The sequence below is a fragment of the Pan troglodytes genome, chromosome 5, assembly GCF_028858775.2.
Source record: "Pan troglodytes isolate AG18354 chromosome 5, NHGRI_mPanTro3-v2.0_pri, whole genome shotgun sequence".
Taxonomy (NCBI): domain Eukaryota; kingdom Metazoa; phylum Chordata; class Mammalia; order Primates; family Hominidae; genus Pan; species Pan troglodytes.
The window spans coordinates 142,038,175-142,060,167 of record NC_072403.2 but is presented as its reverse complement, the minus strand read 5'-3'; the positions used below and the strand labels follow the sequence as shown (position 1 = coordinate 142,060,167).

Sequence of the window (21,993 nt, the reverse complement as noted above, 5' to 3'; positions counted from 1 at the left end):
GCAATGGAGTTTTCTTGATTTGGAAGCTCTTAATGTTATGTAGGTGCATAGATCATTTTATCTTTATCAGTTAGTTTAATCTACATTTGGTTTCTGTTTTGCTTTAAGAGTTTTAAATAAGTAACAGTCCTATTAGTTTCTTCAAAATTTCTTTTAATTTCATCACTAAGAGCTCTTCATTTTATGATGTATTCATTATTTCTGATTCCAAGTTCTTACAATGTATGTTGTCTTCTCCAGAAACAACAGTTTTGAATTTTTTAGTTCCTTTTTTATCATCTTTCTAGTAGTTCTATTTATTATTGAAAGTGAAGTATTGAAGTCTCCAACTATAATTCTGGAATTGTCTATTTTGCCTTTCAGTTCTGTCAGTTTTTGTCTCATGGTTTTGGGGGCTCTGTTGTTAGGTGTATATAAGTTTATAATTGCTATATCTTCCTGATGTAACCCTCCCAGCCCTGTTACTTACCAGTTTAACCAATTTTTTCCCTTTGTACAATCAGCAGGATTGTCCTTCTCTACCCCCTTGAAGTTAGGTGTGGTCACAAGGCTGGCCAATGAAATGTGAGCAGATGTGACATGAGCATTAAAGATCCAGTATGCAATTCCTCATTTTCCCCTTTTTTTAGTGACAACTGACAACATTCTAGATGATCGAGCCATGTCCTTGGGTAAGGAGGATAGGAGCAGGACCCAAGACGGGCATGTCATATGTGTGATAAACTTTTGTCACTATAAAGTGTGGGGGTTATCAGGTGCGGCAGTGTAATCTTGCCTGTTGCAGGTAATACCAGGGACTCCGAACACACTGTGTCAAGCATTCGATCCACTTCTCTGTGATTCTCCTGTGCCTGTGCTGCTTCATGAAGCAATGACGGCATTTTTTGAGGATCAGGCTAGTCCTACCATCCTCCCTTGTGATTTTACAATCTGTGTCCTTGTACTATCTTTAGCGTGGGGAAATATATGAGAGTTATTGCCATTTGTTGTAATAAGAACACTTAGAACATAGGAAATAATGATTTTGCTCTAAGTAAAAACACCTAGTTTTCATTTTTACAGCTAATTTATTTGAAGATTCTTTCTAAGCCCTCAGTACTATGAATTGATTGTCTCTTTTGTGACCTTAATGTTAAGGACATTTCTCTAAGTCTGAAACATAGAGGAAAAAATACCTAACATTTTGCTGCATTCTGATGTGAAATATTCTATCAAATATATACTGGAACAACATGGCAATTTCTTTAGAGAGGTTAACTTGTGCCTCTTTTTTTTTTTTTTTTCAACCTACTTTGGGTGTAGGATACTGATGCATGGATTTGATAAATGCTTTTAGGATGTTCTTGTATTCCAAAGCCTTCCACATAAACTACCAGGTGTTAAATTATTAACACTATACCTATAATTCATTTCTCTCTTAAAACATTTTCTTTTCCTACTTATTGGGTACATATATACCCTATAGCTTTGAAAGCTATGAAATAGCTTTGTGTGTTAGATTTATTTGGCTTGGAAATAAAATAGAATTAAAGTTGCACAAAAACTACCTAGTGAGTCAAATGTTAAGAATATTTACTAAGTTTCTTTGGATTTATCTTACAACACTTACTGTTGGTTTTTTACTAGGCCTGACACATAATGATTTATTGCATAAATACTAATTATTTTATAGCCTTTTCCACAGATGTTTCTCTCATGATAGAAAATTGAACAAGACAGCAAAAGTTGAAGAAAAATCTTGACAGTTAATTTCATTCTACATAGAGTGCAATTACTGTCATTAGCAGGTGGCATATTTACTAATACTGCGAAGTTTTACAAGTAAGCTGCACACTTGGAAACATGGGGCAAGGTTGCATGGGTGAAACTCTGCCTGCTGATTGACTGAGACACATGCCTGAATGCTAAGCTAAGCTACTGTTCAAGTTCCATAGGGGGGTACATCATTTCCAAGTCAACACTTGACGACAATAGAATTGGAAATGAGGATGATTGGGATTTGGTATGAGGAAACACCTAGTATCTAACACAACACTGTCCAATAGAAACATAATATGTGCTGCATATGTAGTTTTTAATTTTCTAGTAGCAGAAATTTTTAAAAAGTGGCAAATGGAATTAACGTTAATAGTATATTTAACTCACTATATGCAAAATATTATTTCAACATGTAATCATTCTTAAAAATTTTTAATGAGGTATTTTACATTCTTTTTTTGCATACTAAATATTTGAAATACAGTGTTTGCAGCTTACATTTCAATTTGGGCTATCCCTGGGGGAAAAAGAAAAGCCAGGTTCAGTGGCACATGCCTGTAGTCCCAGCTACTTGGGAGGCAAATGCAGGAGGATTGCTTGAGCCCAGGAGTTAGAATCCAGCTGGGCAACATAGCAAAACCCACTTGTCTATTAAAAAATAATACAAATGACAATTAAAATTGTTAAAAATTAGAAATATCAATTTGGGCTAGTCACATTTCACGTGCTCAGAAGCCACATGTGGCTAGTGGCTACCATACGGGACAGCTCAGACAAATACACCCCTTGGGTAATTAGAGAATGAGTGAGATGACGATCTGCAGAGAACACTATAGTTAGCCAGGAGTATGTCCAGTTACTTGCTGGTGATGTTCAGAAGCTACAGTCCACAATCTTAGGTATGAAACCTTTATTTACATAGTGCCTTTAAAGTAGATTTTTCATAGGGTATTTATAAGAATTATTCAGGGACCAGATGCAGTGACTCATGCCTGTAACCCCAGCACTTTGGGAGCTGAAATGGGAGAAAGCCTTGAGCCCACGAGTTCAAGACAAGCTTGGGCAACGTGGCAAGATACCGTTTTCTTAAAAAAATTTTTTTAAAGAGAATTATTCCATTTTCATAACAAGATACTCTCTTTGTAAACTTATTCAGATTGTGGGATATAGAACAAAGTTATCTTTATAAAAGAAGTCAAGATGAGTTTTTATTCAATTCTGGGAGACAAAAAAGCTATAACTACATTTTTAACCATGCCGTCTTACTACTTCAAAAGCAGACTCATTCTTCTGTTGAAATCAAACTTAGAAATATTCTCCTCCTTATTTCTGCTCCAGCTGTCAGCTTAAACTAAAAGTTGGCTAGAACTATACTCTGCTATTACAACCAACTCTGTGAGAGCTTAGGTTACTGTGGTGTTGGAGTAGAGAGACCACACTCTATGTTGCCAAAACTGGTGTGGTAAAGGAAGCATAGCATACGCTCTTTATACAATTTGTTTGGCTCTAACTCAAGTTAATGTTCTGGTTAATTTATGCTGATTCCTCTAAAGTCACACATCTCACAGGTGAGTCCTACACTTCCCTTCAGTGTATTTCTTGGCCTGAAGTGATCTCTTTTGTGCTTCATGTCTTATTTCTTTGATTCCTCCTTGAGCACGGCCCTCCATTAACTTTGTCTGCTGAGACAGACATCTTGAAGTCAACAGTCAGCAGCTGTTTCCAGCTGCTGTTCTGTAAGATTCAGACATTTCTTACTCACTAGTTGCCTCATTTCAACGTGCACTGTTAAAGAAATCAGCCTGTTAGAGAAGTGGGGAAATACCCTAAAAGAAACCTGCACACCTGATCATCTCTGTGCTTGGAAAAGTCACTTCCCCTTTGAGGGTCTCAATTTGCCCATCAGTAAAGTGTGAGGCATGGACTAGGTGGTTTCTAAGTTCTTTCCAGCTTTAATAATATATAAATCATTAACAGTATATCTAACAATATATAAATCTAACAATATGTAAATCATTAAAATGGTGAGAATTTTAAATTCTGATGTAGCTTTTTAATAATTAGGAAAATCACTGCAGTCTAGAATACAACCCACCAACACTGTGTTAATCCCATCAGTCTGATCAGGTGGAAGTTCTCTAGAAACTTTATTTTCATGATTGGGTAAGAGTTTTGGAGGAAGGTAGTACATTATAAATACAGTAATATCTAAATGTCAATATCAGCAATTATATAACTTCTACTATATTTCAGTAGATGAAAGAAAGCCATTTAGATAATTAAAATATTTTTTCTGTACTTTAAAAAATTAAAATGTTTTCTTACTTAAGAAATTGTCATTCTATGCATTTGAGACATACAGAAGAAAAACTACATATGTAACATATATGTAGTTTATGAGACAAAATAAACACTGTTAACTCAGCATTTAACTTTAGAACTAGAACACTGCCTGCACCATTGTGTGTGCCTGAGCTTTCCTCCCCTCTCCTGTCACCTGCCTTTCCAACACCACAGGCCTCTAGAAGTAATCACTACTCTGAATTTTATGTTTATCATTCACCTGTTTTAAAAATAAATGACATTGTCACATATGCATGAATTCTTAAGGGATATATTGCTTAGTTTTGCTTGTTTTTTTTTTCAAGCACATATTTTATTTGAATAAATCCTCTGTGGTCCATTTTTATGTTCAACAGTTTAAAACATATACAAACAAAGCTTGAAAGTAAATGAAGATGTGACATATCTGAAGCTTAAAGATTTTTATTTTTCTTTTCACCACCTTCCACATTTTACATTTGAAACTCCTTGGCTTCGTTGACAATCCATTATCCTGGTTCTCCTGCTCCTATAATTTTCTCCCTTTCTATATATCTAAATCTAGATAATTTATAAGAAATATCAAATCTCTATCTCTGCATTCACAAATTTCCTAGCTATTCTTCCAACCTCAATTAAAAGATTTCATCGCCTTTAAGTCGCAGCTTTAAACCCTGGCCGTCTATGGTTTTCCACAATCTTCAGATTTGCTCTGCTAAACATTCCCATAACATGCTCTGCCCTTCCTGTCTCTCCACCCAGAACTGTCCTTTCTTCTTTCAAATTCTATTATCCCTTAAAATCTGATCAGTTCCTCATCTTCCACGAATTTTCCTTCACTACCCCAGCCTAAAACAAATTCTAGTTTTGCTTGTTTTTAAGGTTTACAGAATGATATGAAAACTATATGTTGGCTTTGATAAGTTCCTTTTTTTCAATCAATGTAATGTCACTGGAATTCATCCAGGTTGTTCAGTTGAGTGTAGTTTATTCGTTTTCCTGTTGGTTTAATCTATTGTGACAGGCAACCAGTTTATTTGGCTCTTCTCTTCTTAACGGATATTTGATTTGTTTCCAGTATTGGCTGTTATGAACTATGCTGCTGTGATTATTCTTGTATGTGTGTCTTGAAGCATATGTGAAGCTTTTTTTCAAGGATTTATACTTAGGAGTGGATTTGCTGGCTCACTGGCTCACAGGGTGTGCAGATATTCAACTGTGTAAGACAGTGCCAAATTATTTTCCTGGATGATTAAGCTCCCTGAGCAGCACTCGTTAATCATCTGATTTCTTTTCCACTCACCCCACCCCCATGCAATGCCACCACCACACTTCCAATCTATTGGGAATACAATGGTACTGTGTTTGGCCTCCATTTTATTTATGTATGAGGGTGATCATCTTTTCATATGTTTATGAAATATTCATGTTTCCTCCTCTGTAAAGTGTCTGTTCATGTCTTTTGCTTATTTTTCTATGAGGCTGCCCTTTTTTTCAATTTACTTGTAAAAATCCTTTGTATATTCTGTATTCTACTCCTTTACTAATTATATTTGTTCCCAATATCTTCTCACAGTTTGTGCCTTGCCTTTTAAATTTCTTTCTGGTGTCTTTTGACAAGGAAAGACAAGGTTGCAATTTTAATGTAGTTAGAGTTATCAATCATTTGTCTTATGATCAGTGCTTTTGAGGCAGGAGAATAGGGTCTGAAGGCAGGAAGCCTAAGGCCAATTTGCACCAACTTCCTCGAACTGAATCAAAAGGAAAACCCCAACTTTCCATGCCCAGGTAACAAAAGGACCAGAGGCTACTCCCTTTGCAATCTCCCACCCGCTTCTGTGTGGCAGACGAAAAATGGAAAGTACCTCTATATTAGTCTGTTTTCATACTGCTGATAAAGACATACCTGAGACTGGGCAATTTACAAAAGAAAGAGGCTTATTGAACTTATAGTTACACATGACTGGGGAGGCCTCACAATTATGTCAGAAGGCAAGGAGGAGAAAGTCACATCTTCTGTGGATGGCAACAGGCAGACAGAGAGCTTGTGCAGAGAAACTCCCGTTTTTAAAACCATTGGATCTTGTGAGACCCATTCACTACCATGAGAACAGCATGAGAAAGACTTGCCCCCATGATTCAATCATCTCCCAACTGGTCCTTCCCACAACACGTGGGAATTATGGGAGCTACAAGATGAGATTTGGGTGGGGACACAGAGCCAAACCATATCAACCTCTGATTGGTCCCCTCTTGCAACCAATCAGACTGGTAGCAGGCCTAGTCTTCATTTGCATTGGGATATAACTTTGTTACTTCACTTCAGCCTCTGGTCCCTTCCCACAACCAATCAGACATTTGCATAGAGTGTAATTTTGTAACTTCAGCCACTGATTGGTCACCTTCCACAACCAATCAGACTGGTCATGGGCCTCTCCTGTATTTACATAGGGTGTAAACTGAGTCACCAGTGGGAAACCACTAGAGGCTATTTAAAACCCAGAAAATTCTCTTGAGCAGCCAGCTTGAGCCTGCTCCCACTCTGTGGAGTATACTTTTGTTTCAATAAATCTGTGTTTTTGTTGCTTCTTTATTTCATGGCTTTGTTGTGCATTTCTTCCAATTCTTTGTTCAAAACGCCAAGAACCTGGACAACTTGTAGTCAAGGCCCTCCACTGGTAACACTTTTAGGAAATCCTTTCTTACCTTGAAGTGATAAGAAATATTTCTATATTTTCTTTAAATTTTTTTAAGTTTTTGCTCTTAAAATTTAACTTCTTAAGCCATATGGGATTTTTTTTTTCCTTATGGATAGAAAATTTTCTTGCACCTTTCAGAAAATAGTTATTCTCTTCCTCAGATTCGTGATGCCATCTCTGTTGTTTCCATGGCTCTGTGTCTAGAAGCTCTGCTGATTTCCGCTAGTAAAGTCATCTATCCCTGCATCAATACCAACTTCCTTACTTACATAGCTGTAAAATGTCGATACTTTCCCATCACTGCTTTATTATTCTTTAAGAATGCCTTGGTCATTCTTGAGGTTTTTAATCTTTCAAATGAGTTTTAGAATCAGCTAGTCAAGTTCTGATAAAAAAAATTGTGGTTTTTGATAGGTTTGGGATTTTGACAGAAATATTGAATCAGCAGCTCTACTTGGAGAAAGATGACTTTCTTACAATATTGAATCTTTCTAGCTGTGAACATTATAGACTATCCATTTATTTAAGTCTCATTAATATTTTATAGTTTCATAATTTTCTTAAAAGTCTTCCACATTTTTTGTTAGTTTTATTCCTAGGTATCTTATAACTTTTTTTTGCAATTTAATTTTTTTTTTGCAAAATATAATTGTAAAAAATTGTATTTTCTATGTTAGCGTATGTTAGAATATTTATCTTGTATTCAGTTGCTCTGAAAAACTCAGCTGTAACAAATTACATATGCATGATTTTAAGTTTTCTCTTGAACAATCACATCATCTATGAATACTGACAATTTCATTTCTATCTTTTCAATTTTTATACCTTTTATTTTCCTGTCTTACTACTCTGACTAGAATTTCAGTATAGGCTGAGTAAGAGTTTAATAAAGCATCTTTGTGTTGCTTCTGATTTTAAAGATTATTCTTTTAAAATTTCACCATTAAAAATCATATCTGTCAGGCGTGGTGGCTCATGCCTGTAATCCCAACAATTTGGGAGGCCAAGGTAGCAGATCACTTAAGCCCAGGGGTTCAAGACCAGCCTGGGCAACATGGCAAGACCTGTCTCTACAAAAAATACAAAAATTAACCAGGTGTGTTGGCATGGCCCTGTAGGCCCATCTGTTGGGACAGTTGATCACTTGTGCCTGGAAGTTTGAGGCTGCACTGAGCTGTGATCACGCCACTGCACTTCAACCTGGGTGACAGAGTGAGACCTTGTCTCAAAAAAAAAAAAAATGTTATGTTAGCTCTAGGTTTTTGGTATATAACTTTATAGGTTTTGAAAATTTCTCTTATTTTGACAAAAGTTTTTTTCTTTAATCATAGAGGGATATTATAAGATACTTTTTCTGCATTATTTGAAATGATCATGTTTTTTCATCTTTAATTAATTAATGCAGTATATGACATTTATACATGTTTAGATAATCCAAGTAAAATTACGGAACTGTTGTAATTTTATTATTTATTTATTTATTTATTTATTTTTTGAGATGGAGTCTCACTCTGTTGCCTAGGCTGGAGCACAGTGGCACGATCTCGGCTCACCACAACCTCTGTCCCCCAGGTTCAAACGATTCTCCTGTCTCAGTCCCCCGGGGTAGCTGGGATTACAGGAATGCGCCACCACACCTGGCTACTTTTTTGTATTTTTAGTAGAGACAGGGTTTCACCATGTTAGCCAGGCTGGTCTCAAACTCCTGACCTAAGGTGATCCGCCCGCCTCAGCCTCCCAACATTTATTATTGTTTTTGTAGAGATAGAGCCTTGCTATGTTGCCCTGGCTTCTCTCAAACTCCTGGCCTCAAGTAACCCTCAGCCTCAGCCTCCCAAAGATTGGGATTTCTGGGTGTGAGCTGCTGTGCCCAACAATCATACTGTTCATACACCACGTTTCTCAAAACCTACCTCTTTTCTGCCCCGAATCTTTCTATAACAGTGGCCCCCAAACTGAGATTTTAGCATGATAGTATGTGAAACGTAATGGGTAAATCAATCATGTTTTCTCTTAATTTGCTATAGTTCCCTTACCAATGTCAAACTACCCTTGAGTTTCTGAGGTATAATAAATTCAAGTTAGTTGTTCCTTGTTTCTAATATCTGCAACTTTGTTCATGAACGAGAGTGACTGCACTTTTCCTTTCTTGCACTGTTCTTTCAGGTTTGGGGATCAGTGTCATAGAGGCTTCACGGGATGGGTTAGAGAGTATTCCTTTTTTTTCTTTTCTTTTTTTTTTTTTTTTTTTGAGACAGTCTTGCGCTGTCTCCCAGGCTGGAGTGCAGTGGTGTGATCTCAGCTCTGCTTCCCGGTTCAAGCAATTCTCATGCCTCAGCCTCCCAAGTAGCTGGGATTACAGGTGCGTGCTACTGTGTCGGCTAATTTTTGTATTTTTAGTAGAGGTGGGGTTTCGCTATATTGGCCAGGCTGGTCTTGAACTCCTGGCTTTAGGTGATCCTCCTGCCTCGTCCTTCCAAAGTGCTGGGATTACAGGTGTGGGCCACCATGCCTGGCCTCCTTTCCTTTTTCTTGAAAAATTTTGCATAAATTTGAACACTCTGTTTCAAAAGTTAAGTAGATTTTGTCTGTAAAACCCTCAAGTCTTTCTTGGTATTTTCTTTGTGGAAAGACTTTTATCTTCCAACTAAATTTGTGTAAGATTATAGGAACTTCTTCTTAATTTTGATAATTTTATTTTTCTAGGCGTTCGTTCACTTGGTTTAGGTCTTGTTAGTCATTGTGTTCACAGAAAGTAGATCTACTGAGGCTTTCCTATGTGCTTGTAAAAGCCTTGATATAAGAGGATTGTAGATTCCTTATCACCTTTTTCGTCTTTTATAGGTATCATCTGTTCACATTCTGGTCAGCTAGACAGTTGATCAACTTTGATTTGCATGCAGTTCAGCTGACTATCCTCTTAACTCATATTTCTAGAAAGATATTTTTCTTATTTCCTCAAAGCTGATTGTCTTAGATTTTTAACAAGAATAAGTGAGGTGTTTCTTAGCTGCCCCCACTCCGCCCAACATACCCAGTTGTATAGTGAATAAAATTATTAGTTTAATGATTTAGCATCAGAAAATAACCACTGTTATTATTTTGAATTTGGATTATATGGCATGGTACTGCAGCTATAAAAAGGCATTTAAAAAGAAAAAAGATAATAGTAATAACAAAACCTTAATACTTTTAAAAATATCTTCTTAACATTTTATCTTCTAAAGTTGAAATGCATAGAAATGAGCAACATTTGATTCAGTGGGAAGCTTCTGGATAATCTGTCTCTATATAAAAGGATAACGTAGGAATTAAAGTAACTCTTTTAGATCTTTCAAGAGAATAGATTATAATTCCATGATAAGTAATTAATTTATTGTCATTAAAGACTGTCCATTTATTAGTTATGCTCAACGTCAAGTGTAACCAGGTATGGTGATACTCACCTTAGGAATGAGTTGAGTGTGCAATAACAGCCTGAAATTCAAGTTTTTATAGAAACATGGAATCCATTGATATGTTGAAAATGTTTTGCAGGAAGAAGCTGTTTGTTTTGATTCTGAGCTAGATGAACATATTAAGTGGTTCCAGCAAGAATACATGAAAACAGAAAAGGACTGGAGAGAAATTGACAAGAGAATGAGCCAAACTTTGGAAATAAGAAGAAAGATGATTGGCAGCCGAACACCTCTGAAGGACATTCTTAAACTGTTTCCTTTCTTGAAGTGCCCTTATCAGGTATCTTTATTCTATATATATATATATATATATGTATATATATATACACACACATATATATGTATACACACACACATATTTTAATATTTTATATATATATATATATATTTTTTTTTTTTTTTTTTCAGACAGAGTCTTGCTCTGTCACCCAGGCTGGAGTGCAATGGCCTGCGATCTCAGCTCACTGCAACCTCTGCCTCCCAGGTTCAAGCGAATCTCCTGCCTCAGCCTCCTGAGTAGATGGGACTACAAGTGTGTGCCACCACGCCCAACTAGTTTTTGTATTTTCAGTAGAGATGGGGTTTCACCATCTTGACCAGGTTGGTCTTGAACTCCTGACCTCAGGTGATCTGCCTGCCTCAGCCTCTCAAAGTGCTGGGATTACAGTGTCCAAATGGATTTTTCCCTCTTTCCTCTTGGAGTGGTAACAGGACAGCATAGCAAGACAGTGGGGGTGAATCTCAGTGGGGTGTGAGGCCCAAAGGCTGCAACTAGAGCCATTTGATAGGAATTTCAGGAAGCAGACCCTCCCCACCCACCCTCTTTCCTAACCATGAGAAAGGAAAAATTAAAAAAAAAAAAAGAATTTCAGTAGCATATTCAGATAATAGGCACTAGCTGCCTTCAGAACTAAAGAGTTCTCTGTCATTGGACATATTGTGGAGGATGGCGGATCATCACTTAGGGGTATTTTGACAATGTAAATCATTATCCCCTTTCATGCTTTTATGTAATCAAGGTAGTTTATTAAGGAACTGTTATTATGCATCCTTAGTAAAAATACGTTTCCTTTATGATCCCAAATAATTTCGTAAGTGTCCTTAAATATATATGAAATTTAGGGCCGGGCATGGTGGCTCATGCCTGTAATCCCAGCACTTTGGGAGGCTGAGGTGGGTGGATTGCTTGAGCCCAGGAGTTCAAGACCTGCCTCAGCAACCTGGTAAAACCCCATCTCTACTAAAAGTACAAAAATTACCCCAGCTTAGTGGTGCGTGCCTGTAGTCCCAACTATTCTGGGAGGCTAAGGCACGAGGATCACCTAAACCTGGGAAGGTCAAGGCTGCAGTGAGCCATGACTGGGCCACTGTACTGCAGCTTGGTGACAGACCCTATCTCAAATTAAAAAAAAAAAAAAAATATATATATATATATATGAAATTTAATGGGTAAATCAATCAAATACCCTTCCATTTAGTTCACTTAGAGTGGCCATTCAAGGTTCTTTCACAATTTTAGTGTAATTTTTGGTGGTGGTATATAATGAAAGATCATCAAAGGTTTTACCCGAGAACATATTTCATGGAGAAATTCTATGTATTCAATTAACCAAATTAAACATGAAACATCTACATATTTTTCTTCTGAGCAAAAGGAAATAAGAATTGCCTGTAAGTATTATTTTAATAGAAACATAAGTAGCAAATATCTGAATGCTCCTCTGTAACAGCATGTTCTCAGTGCTTTCCACGGATTAATCTACCTAATCCTCTCAGCAACCATACTGTGGCTTTCGCTTGTTTCCCCTTAATCTTCAGGTTGTTAGGAACTGTAATAGCCAGTCATCTCTGGCTGTTAGAAAAGTATGCCAAATGGACACATCTGCAAAATACAGTTTTAAAGCAAAAGCCTGTCAAACTTACGGTCTATACACTCCTTACATGTAGGGAGCACGTGTTAATATTAACAGTTCCCAAAGTGCCTAGCAGAGCACCACGTGTGACACAGCAATGTAATCTTGATTTTGTGAATGCTGAGTGAATTAGTGGAGGTTGGTAAGGCTGTTGTGATCACTAATGTCGTAGCCTTAGGGGTCTTCATTGGAGTGTGGCCTACAAAGGCTTAGTGATGAATATAAATGGACTATGTTAAGCAGCTTTTCAAAGAACCATTGGTGACAGTAAGGTGGAGGTCTGTCATAGCTTGTGTGAGGAGCAGAGAGATTTCAGACCTGATGCTGTCCCCTGTGCTTTTGTCCAGGCCTCCTGCTGTGGCATAGGTGTATCTTCCGCACCATTCCTCAAGTATTTCACCCTTTATATCCAAAATATGGAGTATGGTTTTTGTAATGACTGTACTTATTGAATAGAGTTGCCTGTTGATTGTTTTATTTATTTATTTATTTATTTATTTATTTATTTATTTATTGAGACAGAGTCTTACTTTGTCGCCCAGGCTGGAGTGCAGTGGCACAATCTTGGCTCACTGCAGCCTCTGCCTCCCAGGTTCAAGTGATTTTCCTGCCTCAGCCTCCCAAGTAGCTGGGACTACGGATGCACGCCACCACGCCTGGCTAATTTTTATATTTTTAGTAGAGATGGGGTTTCACCATGTTGGTCAGGCTGGTCTTGAACTCCTGACCTCAGGTGATCCACCTGCCTCAGCCTCCCAAAGTGCTGGGATTACAGCTGTGAGCCACCGTGCCCGACCTGATTGTTTTAGACAAAAGAACGAATCATTTTCGGTTTTTCCAGGAAGTACCTCCCTAACTCAGCCCTAGGCAGCTGGGATTTCCAATTTATAAAAACCTTGTGTGCCTCCTAAAATAAAAGCAAGTTTGACCTTGCAAATACCTAGTTAACAAATGATCCCGTAAGAGGACAGTTGTCCCTGCACCAAACCACCCCCACCGCCTGTTGCTCCTGCCATTGTGAAAACACTGAGTGCTTAGGGAGCTGGTGGAGACAGGATGGCAGAACAGCAGCAGCTGGGGTGGGTGGTGGTCCTGGCTGTTAACACTGACCCCCCATCACCTCCATGCTCATTAACCTCCTTCCTCAAAAAACTTTCTTTCAACAGAGCCTTTAAAAATTCAGAATGTAACCATTTACTTTATTAGATTATCTAAAATATTATCAACTAGGAATGTGTTACTGGGATCTACTGGATGTTGCACAAGACAAGTAGGAGGGAGTTGAGAAGGAAAATACCAAACACAAACTGAAACCCTTCCCCAAATTTTCCAAAAAATCCTTTCAGATGCCATAGTTTCTGCCTTCCTGAGAAACAATTTCAATCATCATCTCTTTAAGTGAAGTACGTGAGAATCGCCAGCTAATAAAGTCTCAAAAAATTAAAAAAATCGGCCAGGCATGGTGGCTCGTGCCTGTAATCCCAGCACTTTGGGAGGCCGAGGCGGGCGGATCACCTGAGGTCAGGAGTTCGAGACAAGCCTGACCAACGTGGAGAAACACTGTCTCTACTAAAAATACAAAATTAGCCGGGCGTGGTGGCACATGCCTGTAATCCCAGCTACTAGGGAGGCTGAGGCAGGAGAATCGCTTGAACCTGGGAGACGGAGGGTGCGGTGAGCCGAGATTGCACCACTGCACTCCAGCCTGGGCAACAAGAGTGAAACTCCGTGTTAAAAATAAATAAATAAATACATTTAAAAAATAAAGAATTTGAGTTTGGTTTTGGCCCAAATGGAGTAACTGGTACTGGTCTAGTCTTCCCACTGTTAACAAGGATAAAGCTGGAAAAAAAAAATATGTATGAGGCAACTGCACTCAGGCATTAAGGTACAGGCATTGCAGGACCCTGATCCTTGGTAACGGGGAAAGACATAAGATGTGCCTCAGTTTTGTGCATGGGTTACTTTCTAGCTCACTGTACAGAATGGTGGGAGGCAAGCAGCATGTGGAGGTCTCACGGAGCTGCACAGGAAGAGATTAAAGTTGAGGAATGATGAAGCAGCTGGCCTTTGTAGGACAGGCACTGGAGGAAAGTGGGCTGGGCCGAAGTCTACACACGGATCCCCTGGGGATCCTTGGCTGAGAGCCGAGACTTCACACAGTGTTGCTAATAAGAATTCAGGCTAGGTGTGGTGGCTCACGCCTGTAATCCCAACACTTTGGGAGGCTGAGGCAGGCAGATCACTTGAGGTCGGGAGTTCGAGACCAGCCTGGCCAACATGGTGAAACCCTGTCTCTACTAAAAATACAAAAATTAGCCGGGTGTGGTGGCACACACCTGTAATCCCAGCTACTCAGGAGGCTGAGGCAGGAGAATGGCTTGAACCTGGAAGGCAGAGGCTACAGTGAGCCGAGATTGTGCCACTGGACTCCAGCCTGGGCGATGGAGTGAGATTCTGTCTCAAAAAAAAAAAAAAAAAGAATTCTGGCCCAGTGTGTAGAGACCCTGCAGAACACCTCAGCATTCATCTGAGACTCCAGAAAACAATGCCTCATGAGTGAGAACCATGCCTAAGTTTGAGCCAGGACCTTAGCTAGGACTAAGGACAAACAACAAAACAGAATTGCCGAAAGAAATGATAAAATCAAGCCTGACAGGACCAGAAGATCCACCAGTAATTTATCTGCCTATCAGAACAAAATTTAACATCCTTTAAAGGAACATAATTTAATCCAGACTCCCCACTAGTGGATCACTAGAGGTTACAGTGAGCGGCGCCATTCCCATTTCCAACTCTTGGTTCCTGGACCCATGAATTCTGGCTATGGAAGAAACTGCACTGTATGCTGGATGCTGATTCAGAGCTTATACAGCCTGGGAGAACTTTGTCCCAGCCCCACAAGGTATTGCCACCTAGCTGGTGCTGTAACTGAGTCTTCAACAGGCCACTCCACCAGTCTGGCAAGGCAGCTGCTTCAGGACAGGATGGTGGAACACAAGATAAGACCAGTAAATTCCATGTATCATCACCATAGGGAATCTCAGCAGAGAAATGAAATACACGCACACACACACACGAACCAAATTGAAATTCAGAGCTGAAAAGAACAGTTATCTGAAATGAAAACATCACCATGTGCGTAGGCTTAAAAGCATATTGGAAAATGAAAAGAAAGGAGCTGTGAATCTGCAGACAGATTAATGGAAATTATCCAGTCTGAGTAACAGAAAGAAAAAGGATTAAGATGATTAATTTGTAGGACATAATCTGGGGTTGTGAAAAGGGGAACTTTCTTTTTGTTCCAACTTTTAGGTTCAGCAGGGGATACGTCATGCAGGTTTGTTATATAAGTAGATTGCATGTCGTGGGGGTTTGGTGTACAGGTTATTTCATCACCCAGGTAGCGAGCATAATACCCGATAGGTAGTTTTTCGATCCTCACCTTCCACCCACCCTCTAATCTCAAGTGGACTCCGGGGTCTATTGTTCCCTTCTTTGTGTCCATGTGTACTCAGTGGTTAGTTCCCACTTATAAGAAAGAACATGCAGTATCTGGTTTTCTAGTCCTGCATTAATTTGCTTAGAACAATGGCCTCCAGCTACACCTATGTTGCTGCAAAGGACATGATTTCATTCTTTTTTATGGCTGTGTAGTATTCCAAGGTGTACATGTACATTTTCTTTATCCAGTCTGCTATTGATGGGCATCTAGGTGGATTCCATGTTATTGCTCTTGTGAATAGTGCTGCAATGAATATATGTGTGCATGTGTCTTTCTTTATATTCCTTTGGGTATATACCCAGTAATGGGACTGTTGGGTCAAATGGTAGCTCTGTTTTAAGTTCTTTGAGAAATCTCCAAATGGCTTTCCACAGTGGCTGAACTAATTTACATTCCCACTAGCAGTGTATAAGTGTCGGAAAGGGAGGCTTTTCTGTGGCTGACCATTCACAGCTGGGAGCTTGGCTACACAGATGTTTGTGCTCATAAGTAAATACACTGAGATATAACGGGAGCCAGGAATCTCACTGTTGAAGAGAGTTAGAAGCTTGGGAAGGGGAAGGTTAGGAAAAGCCCTGTGGTATTGGTTTGGAACTGAAAGTATCAATGTGAATTCATGGTTTTAGTCCTTATGTATGGCTATTTAATATTTACATATATAGTTATTGGTGTTTCTGGATCAACGGGTACCTGTGTTTATGTAAATTCAAACATTTCCTAGATTTCTTCTGTGAGAAAGTCTAGAGCAGTAACATCTCCGTAGCAAGTTGCACACCAGGGCTGAAATCTTGGTTTTTTTTGGTTGGGTTTTTTTTTGAGAAAGTCTCACTCTGTTGTCCAGGCTGGAGTGTCATGATCATGGCTTACTGCAGCCTTGGCCTCCCAGGGCTCAGGTGATCCTCCTATCTCAGCCTCCTGAGTATCTGGGACTACAGGCATGCGCCACCATACCTGGCAAATTTTTGTATTTTTTGTAGAGACAAATTTCGCCATGTTGCTCAGGCTGGTCTCAAACTCCTGGGCTCAAATGATCCTTCTGCCCTGGCCTCCCAAAGTGCTAGGATTATAGGCATGAGCCACAGTGCCTGGCCTGAAATCTTAGTTTTTAAAGGCCATTCTTCATGAAAAGGAATTAGGGTTCGTGGAGAAATAGCTCACTACAGGGTTGGGGGCAAAACAAAAATGAAAACAACAACAACAAACCAAGATGAGTCAAGACGAGTCTGAAATACTGTGTAATGCCAGAAATGAAGGAAGTGCTTGCACACTAATAAGGACATGCCAAGAGGGCATGGCGGTCTGTTTGAAGCGACTCCTACTGGCCAAGTCTGGGCAATTCGAGCAATTCTATAAATAATGAAAGGATCAGATTTGTAACAGTTTGGGTAAAATGGGAATTGATTAACCTGTAGTGATAGAAATAAATAAGTAAATATATGTGGAAGAAAAGAAACTATCTTAAAATACAAAGCCAACTCATCCATGTGGAAAGAAAGGAATTAGAAAAGTCACCATTTGGCAACTATTATAGTAGTACTTGATTCAGGCAAGAATCATTAATGGATGTGGAATCTGATGGATCAGAGTTATACAAGGAACAAGATATTGACATAAACTCAAGGTATCTCCTCATAAAATACAACATATATTAATTTTACGTGGAAATTAAAAATGGTGAATTCCATTTTTAATCAAGTAATAAAAGTTATCTCCAATACTGGGACCAGTTACCATTTTGTGCTTCTGGACACAGTGAGAAATGCTAATATTCTTGCCAGAAATGCATAAATCTTGAAATATCATAAAACTTCCAAGGAGAAATGTTCTACAAAGTAACTGGCCTCCACTTTTCAGAAACCGTCAAGGAAACTAACAAGTTGTTTCAGACTGGAGACTAGAGAGGCGTGGTATCTAAATCTCATATGTGATCCTGGATTAGATCCTGGGCCTGTTAAGAATATGACTGGAACAACTGGCAAATTTGAATGGAATGTGTAGTAGATTTTCCTGAATTTGGGTGCCCTTGTACTTAGGAAATACACAATGAGGTATTAAGGAATAGTGGGGCATTGTGTCTACAGCTCATTTTCAACTGGATCAGAAATTGGGGGAAGCTGCACAGAGGGCACTTGTAAGTTCTGTTTACTATTTCTGCAACTTTAATGCAAACTTGAAATTATTTCAAAACATAAAAAGTTAGAAAAGAAATTCTTAGGCTATGAGCCCAGAACAGTGGCGTATTCACCTTCTTCATCCTTCACTTCACATCTTCCTGCTGAGAAAACGGTTTTCTAACGGTATTAATCTAGATTAGTGGTCCACTGTGGGTTGCCTGGTAACAAAGCCACTATGCCTTATGCATTCCGGCTTTCTGACAACTTAACTTTCAGACCTAATCTCTAGGCAATTTACGATCTACCAAAACATTCAAGGAACAATGAGGCCCAGTGGGTAGTATGTGATTGTTCTTTATAGTTTTAGGAAAAGCAATGACTAAATTAATTCACAGGAGTGTGGGTGGCTAATAATCTGATAATGCCACTCTGTCAAAAACAAGAGGCGGGGAGTGGTGGTGGAATCCTCTGAGGGGGAAGAGTTCAGGCAGTGGTAGGATGGGGTAGTTTGAGGAAAGGGACTTCCATAAAGTACACTGGTTTTGCTTTGACCTTGTAGTCAAATCTGCACATACATTGTTTCTTTTTCTTTCTTTTCTTTTGAGACAGGGTCTCACTACGTTGCCCAGGCTGGAGTGCAGTGGTACAGTCTCGGTTCACTGCAGTCTCGATCTCCCCGGGCTAAGGCAATCTTCCCACCTCAGCCTCCCGAGTAGCTGAGACTATACACGTATGTCACCATGCCCAGCTAATTTTTGTGTTTTGTAGAGACAGGGTTTTTCTGTGTTGCCCAGGCTGGTCTCAAACTCCTGGGCTCAAGTGATCCTCCTGCCCTGGCCTCCCAAAATGCTGGGATTATAATCATGAGCCACCGTGCCCAGCCATATATCGTCTTTCACTGTTTACCTCTGTCTACTCTTAGTTTCTAAAGCACTCTCCTTTACCTAAATTTAGGATACTGTGGTTAAGTATTTGTCAGGGGTTGCTTCCTAAAATCTAACAGTTTTGTTCTTTGCTGCTTGTTGAACAAGACATAACAATGTAGTCACCTAAAGAAATGTAAGATCTTAGAACCTTAGCTGGGTAACCCAAAGAGCCTACATATGCATACACCCTTTGAATCCTCATTTAGTTGAGTCTGCATCCAAAGTTTTAGTTCTGTAGGTTTAGAAATTTGCCATGCCCATTATTTATCATTTCAAATTCATTTCAGGCTTTCATTCTTTTCTCCTCCCTCATCCTAAGGCTTTAATTCTCCACTAAAACTTCTAAAATATTGAGTACTTAGTGTAAACCAGCATTCAAAGCTTAATTCTAAAGGTTTTATGTCTTTACATTCTATATATTAGCTTTTCTTGTGATCTGATGTATCCATTGCTTTCTTGTTTTGTCAGATGTTCAGAGAATTCCAACTTCTTACAAGAACAGATATTTATAAGAAAACAAGGCACATTTTGGAATCCTATTCAGAAAATATACTGACTTCTTTTTCAGTGGTGGACAATCCAATCAATATTGTATTGCAAGAAAAAATGAAACATTACACAGATGAAGACATGTTGAAATGTTAGTAAACCTTGTGGAGTGGTGTGATTTCATCTGTTATCTGTCAGAATATCTAGAAAAGTTATGCTTTGGTAGTCAGTAAAATTCAGTAATTTACATTTATTGAGTTTTAAAAATATATTTAAAAATTAAAAATTTACATTACTAAAATATATTTAATACTAATTTTCAATATTTAAGTAATAAGCGAAACAACTGGTGGGGAAAAAAAAGAATTTTTCCAATTAGAGGAGGAGGAGAGGTATAGATTTTAAAAGTATACTGGATATTGTAAAATTATATTTAGGGAACTAGTAACCAGTTAATTTTACAATACAAATCACAAGGGGCAGCATAAATTCTTCCTGGCTGATGGACAGACAGTACAGAACTCTTCTCTTCTGGAAGTGCTCTGGAGGGCAGATACGAGATTTTGAATGTTTTATTAGAAGAGTGTATGGTTTAAAAAGGTGTGAAACATTGATCTAAGAAGGCTAGTTTGTTTTCTGTCCAAGGTAACAAAAAATCCAGATGTTTCAATACTAGCTTAGCTTACAATTGCTAAAAGCTTATTTTTACTTCACGTTAACATATTTGCTTTGACAGACATGAAGATGACAGCCACATGTTTACTCCTCCCAGATGTTTTTGGGGATGATCCCAGCCTTTTTGTCATCATGAATGAACAGGTATGTAGTATGTGAATGGCCACTAGTTTGACATTTTACATCTTCATGCGATTATTTATAGTATTTATTTATTTATATTTTTGAGATGGAGTCTCACTCTTTTGCCCAGGCCGGAGTACAATGGCGTGATCTTGGCTCACTGCAGCCTCCACCTCCTGGTTCAAGCGATTCTCGTGCCTCAGCCTCCCAAGTAGCTGGGATTATAGGCATGCACCACCACACCCAGCTAATTTTTGTATTTTAGTAGAGATGGGGTTTCACTGTGTTGGTCAGGCTGGTCTGGAACTCCTGACCTCAGGTGATCCACCTGCCTTGGCCTCCCAAAGTGCTGGGATTACAGGCATGAGCTACTGAGCCCAACCACGATAACTTATTTAAAAGCAAAGTTGGTGGTCTATTTTGAAGTATGTTTGTCATATTTACAAATATGCTACATTGCAACAAGCCGATTTATTGTAATACCATGATTAAGTTCAGATCTGTTTTATTATTTAGCTATTTTACGTATTATGGTAATGACTCCACTCTTTTTTTCAGGTGCAAGTGTCCACACCTGTGTTGGAAGTTAAAAACCCTTTCAACATGGAGGTCTGCGAATTTTCTTTATATTTAGAAAGGGAGAGGCTCACAAAGGTGGACGACTGTGTTACAGCCTTGGCTGCGCTAGTAGCTGCCTTTCATGTGTTTAGGATTGAGTGTCCAAGAAGACTGTCCCAAACCTTCAACTTCCTAGAAACGCTGATTTTCGATATGCACAGTCCTTATTTTCCTTCTTTGAAAGAAAAGGAAAACGAAGTAGGATTTCAGCACCCAGTCACTTAATAGCATGCCAAATATTGTATTGGAATTTACCTCTGGGAAAACTGAAGCTTCATAAGAAATTGTTTTGATTTAGGGTTGTGGTAGAGGTAGGTATGAGCAAATCATCTTGTATTTATAGATGCTAATGAATTTCAATGCTTTCTATCTTTACACTTAGATATTAAGTTCTTTGTGAAATTCTGTAATAAAATTCTACTTCATTAAAGAGCTGTTGATTTATTTTGAGTTTTTAGAAATTTCGCAGTTGAAGTTATATTTTCAGAGGTGCCTCAGTTTTTTTGAAATACACTGTACTCAAATCCTTCAGGTTAGAGAATGGCCTTGGACTGAATTCAGCATGCCCACTTAATGCCCAGGAGCTGCACATTTATGGCCTGTGGGCTGTCTCTTTGGTCTGAACATCACTTGGGAACATTTTGAACTTGCACTGAACATTTCAAGAAGGGACACATACTCTTCTCTCCCTCAGGGGATCTGCCTTGCCCCAGGAGATCTGGTTGTCTTCAATCGCTTGTTGAGAATAAGGGCTGCGGCATTTTTGAGGTGGTCTCATTGCTGGCTGATCTTGCTGGTACAGGTCCTGATGTCTGTGACCTGTGTTCATCTGCTACTGCTTCTTGCCTTGGAAACACAGTGACTCATCCTGCATGCCCAACTGGCTACTGCCCAGAGTCCAGTTCTATCTGTTCTGCTCTTAACAATGGCTGCATAAGTACTTTTTGGGTCTAACAAGACTCAGTGCACTCTCCCTCTTTCCAACTATTTCACAAGGTAAGAACTATAGTTTAAGGTGCCCCTTGATGTTATTATCAAAATATCAACATTACTTATTAGCTTTGAAAGATAGACCAGGGCCTTTTGGGAACAGAAAAGGGATTTAAGTGTGTTAAAAATACCTACGCAGCATAGTGGGATGAACATTTCCTGGGTTACATGATCAAATTAATTTTTTTTAAGTTTAAGAAAGGTTCATGTGGGCCGGGCACGGTGGCTCACACCTGTAATCCTGGCACTTTGGGAGGCCAAGATGGGCAGATCACCTGAGGTCAGGAGTTCGAGACCAGCCTGGCTAATAATGTGAAACGCTGTCTCTACTAAAAAAACAAAAATTAGCCGGGTGTGGTAGCACATGCCTGTAGTCCCAGCTACTTGGGAGGCTGAGGCAGGA

At 39.0% G+C, this 21,993-nt stretch overlaps 1 protein-coding gene across 3 annotated transcripts in view; it reads left to right on the top strand.

The window, feature by feature from the left end:
- Positions 1–20,918, top strand: part of SAMD3 (sterile alpha motif domain containing 3) — a 78,510-nt gene extending 57,592 nt beyond the window's left edge. For all 3 annotated transcript variants that reach the window (XM_016956301.4, XM_009451985.4, XM_009451984.4), the window contains exons 8-11: positions 10,317–10,517; positions 19,164–19,335; positions 19,921–20,003; positions 20,541–20,918. In XM_016956301.4, the coding sequence (XP_016811790.1) occupies positions 10,317–10,517; positions 19,164–19,335; positions 19,921–20,003; positions 20,541–20,825 (741 nt within the window). In that variant the 3' untranslated portion in view covers positions 20,826–20,918. The remainder of the gene's footprint in view (positions 1–10,316; positions 10,518–19,163; positions 19,336–19,920; positions 20,004–20,540) is intronic.
- The last annotated feature ends 1,075 nt before the right edge of the window (positions 20,919–21,993 follow it).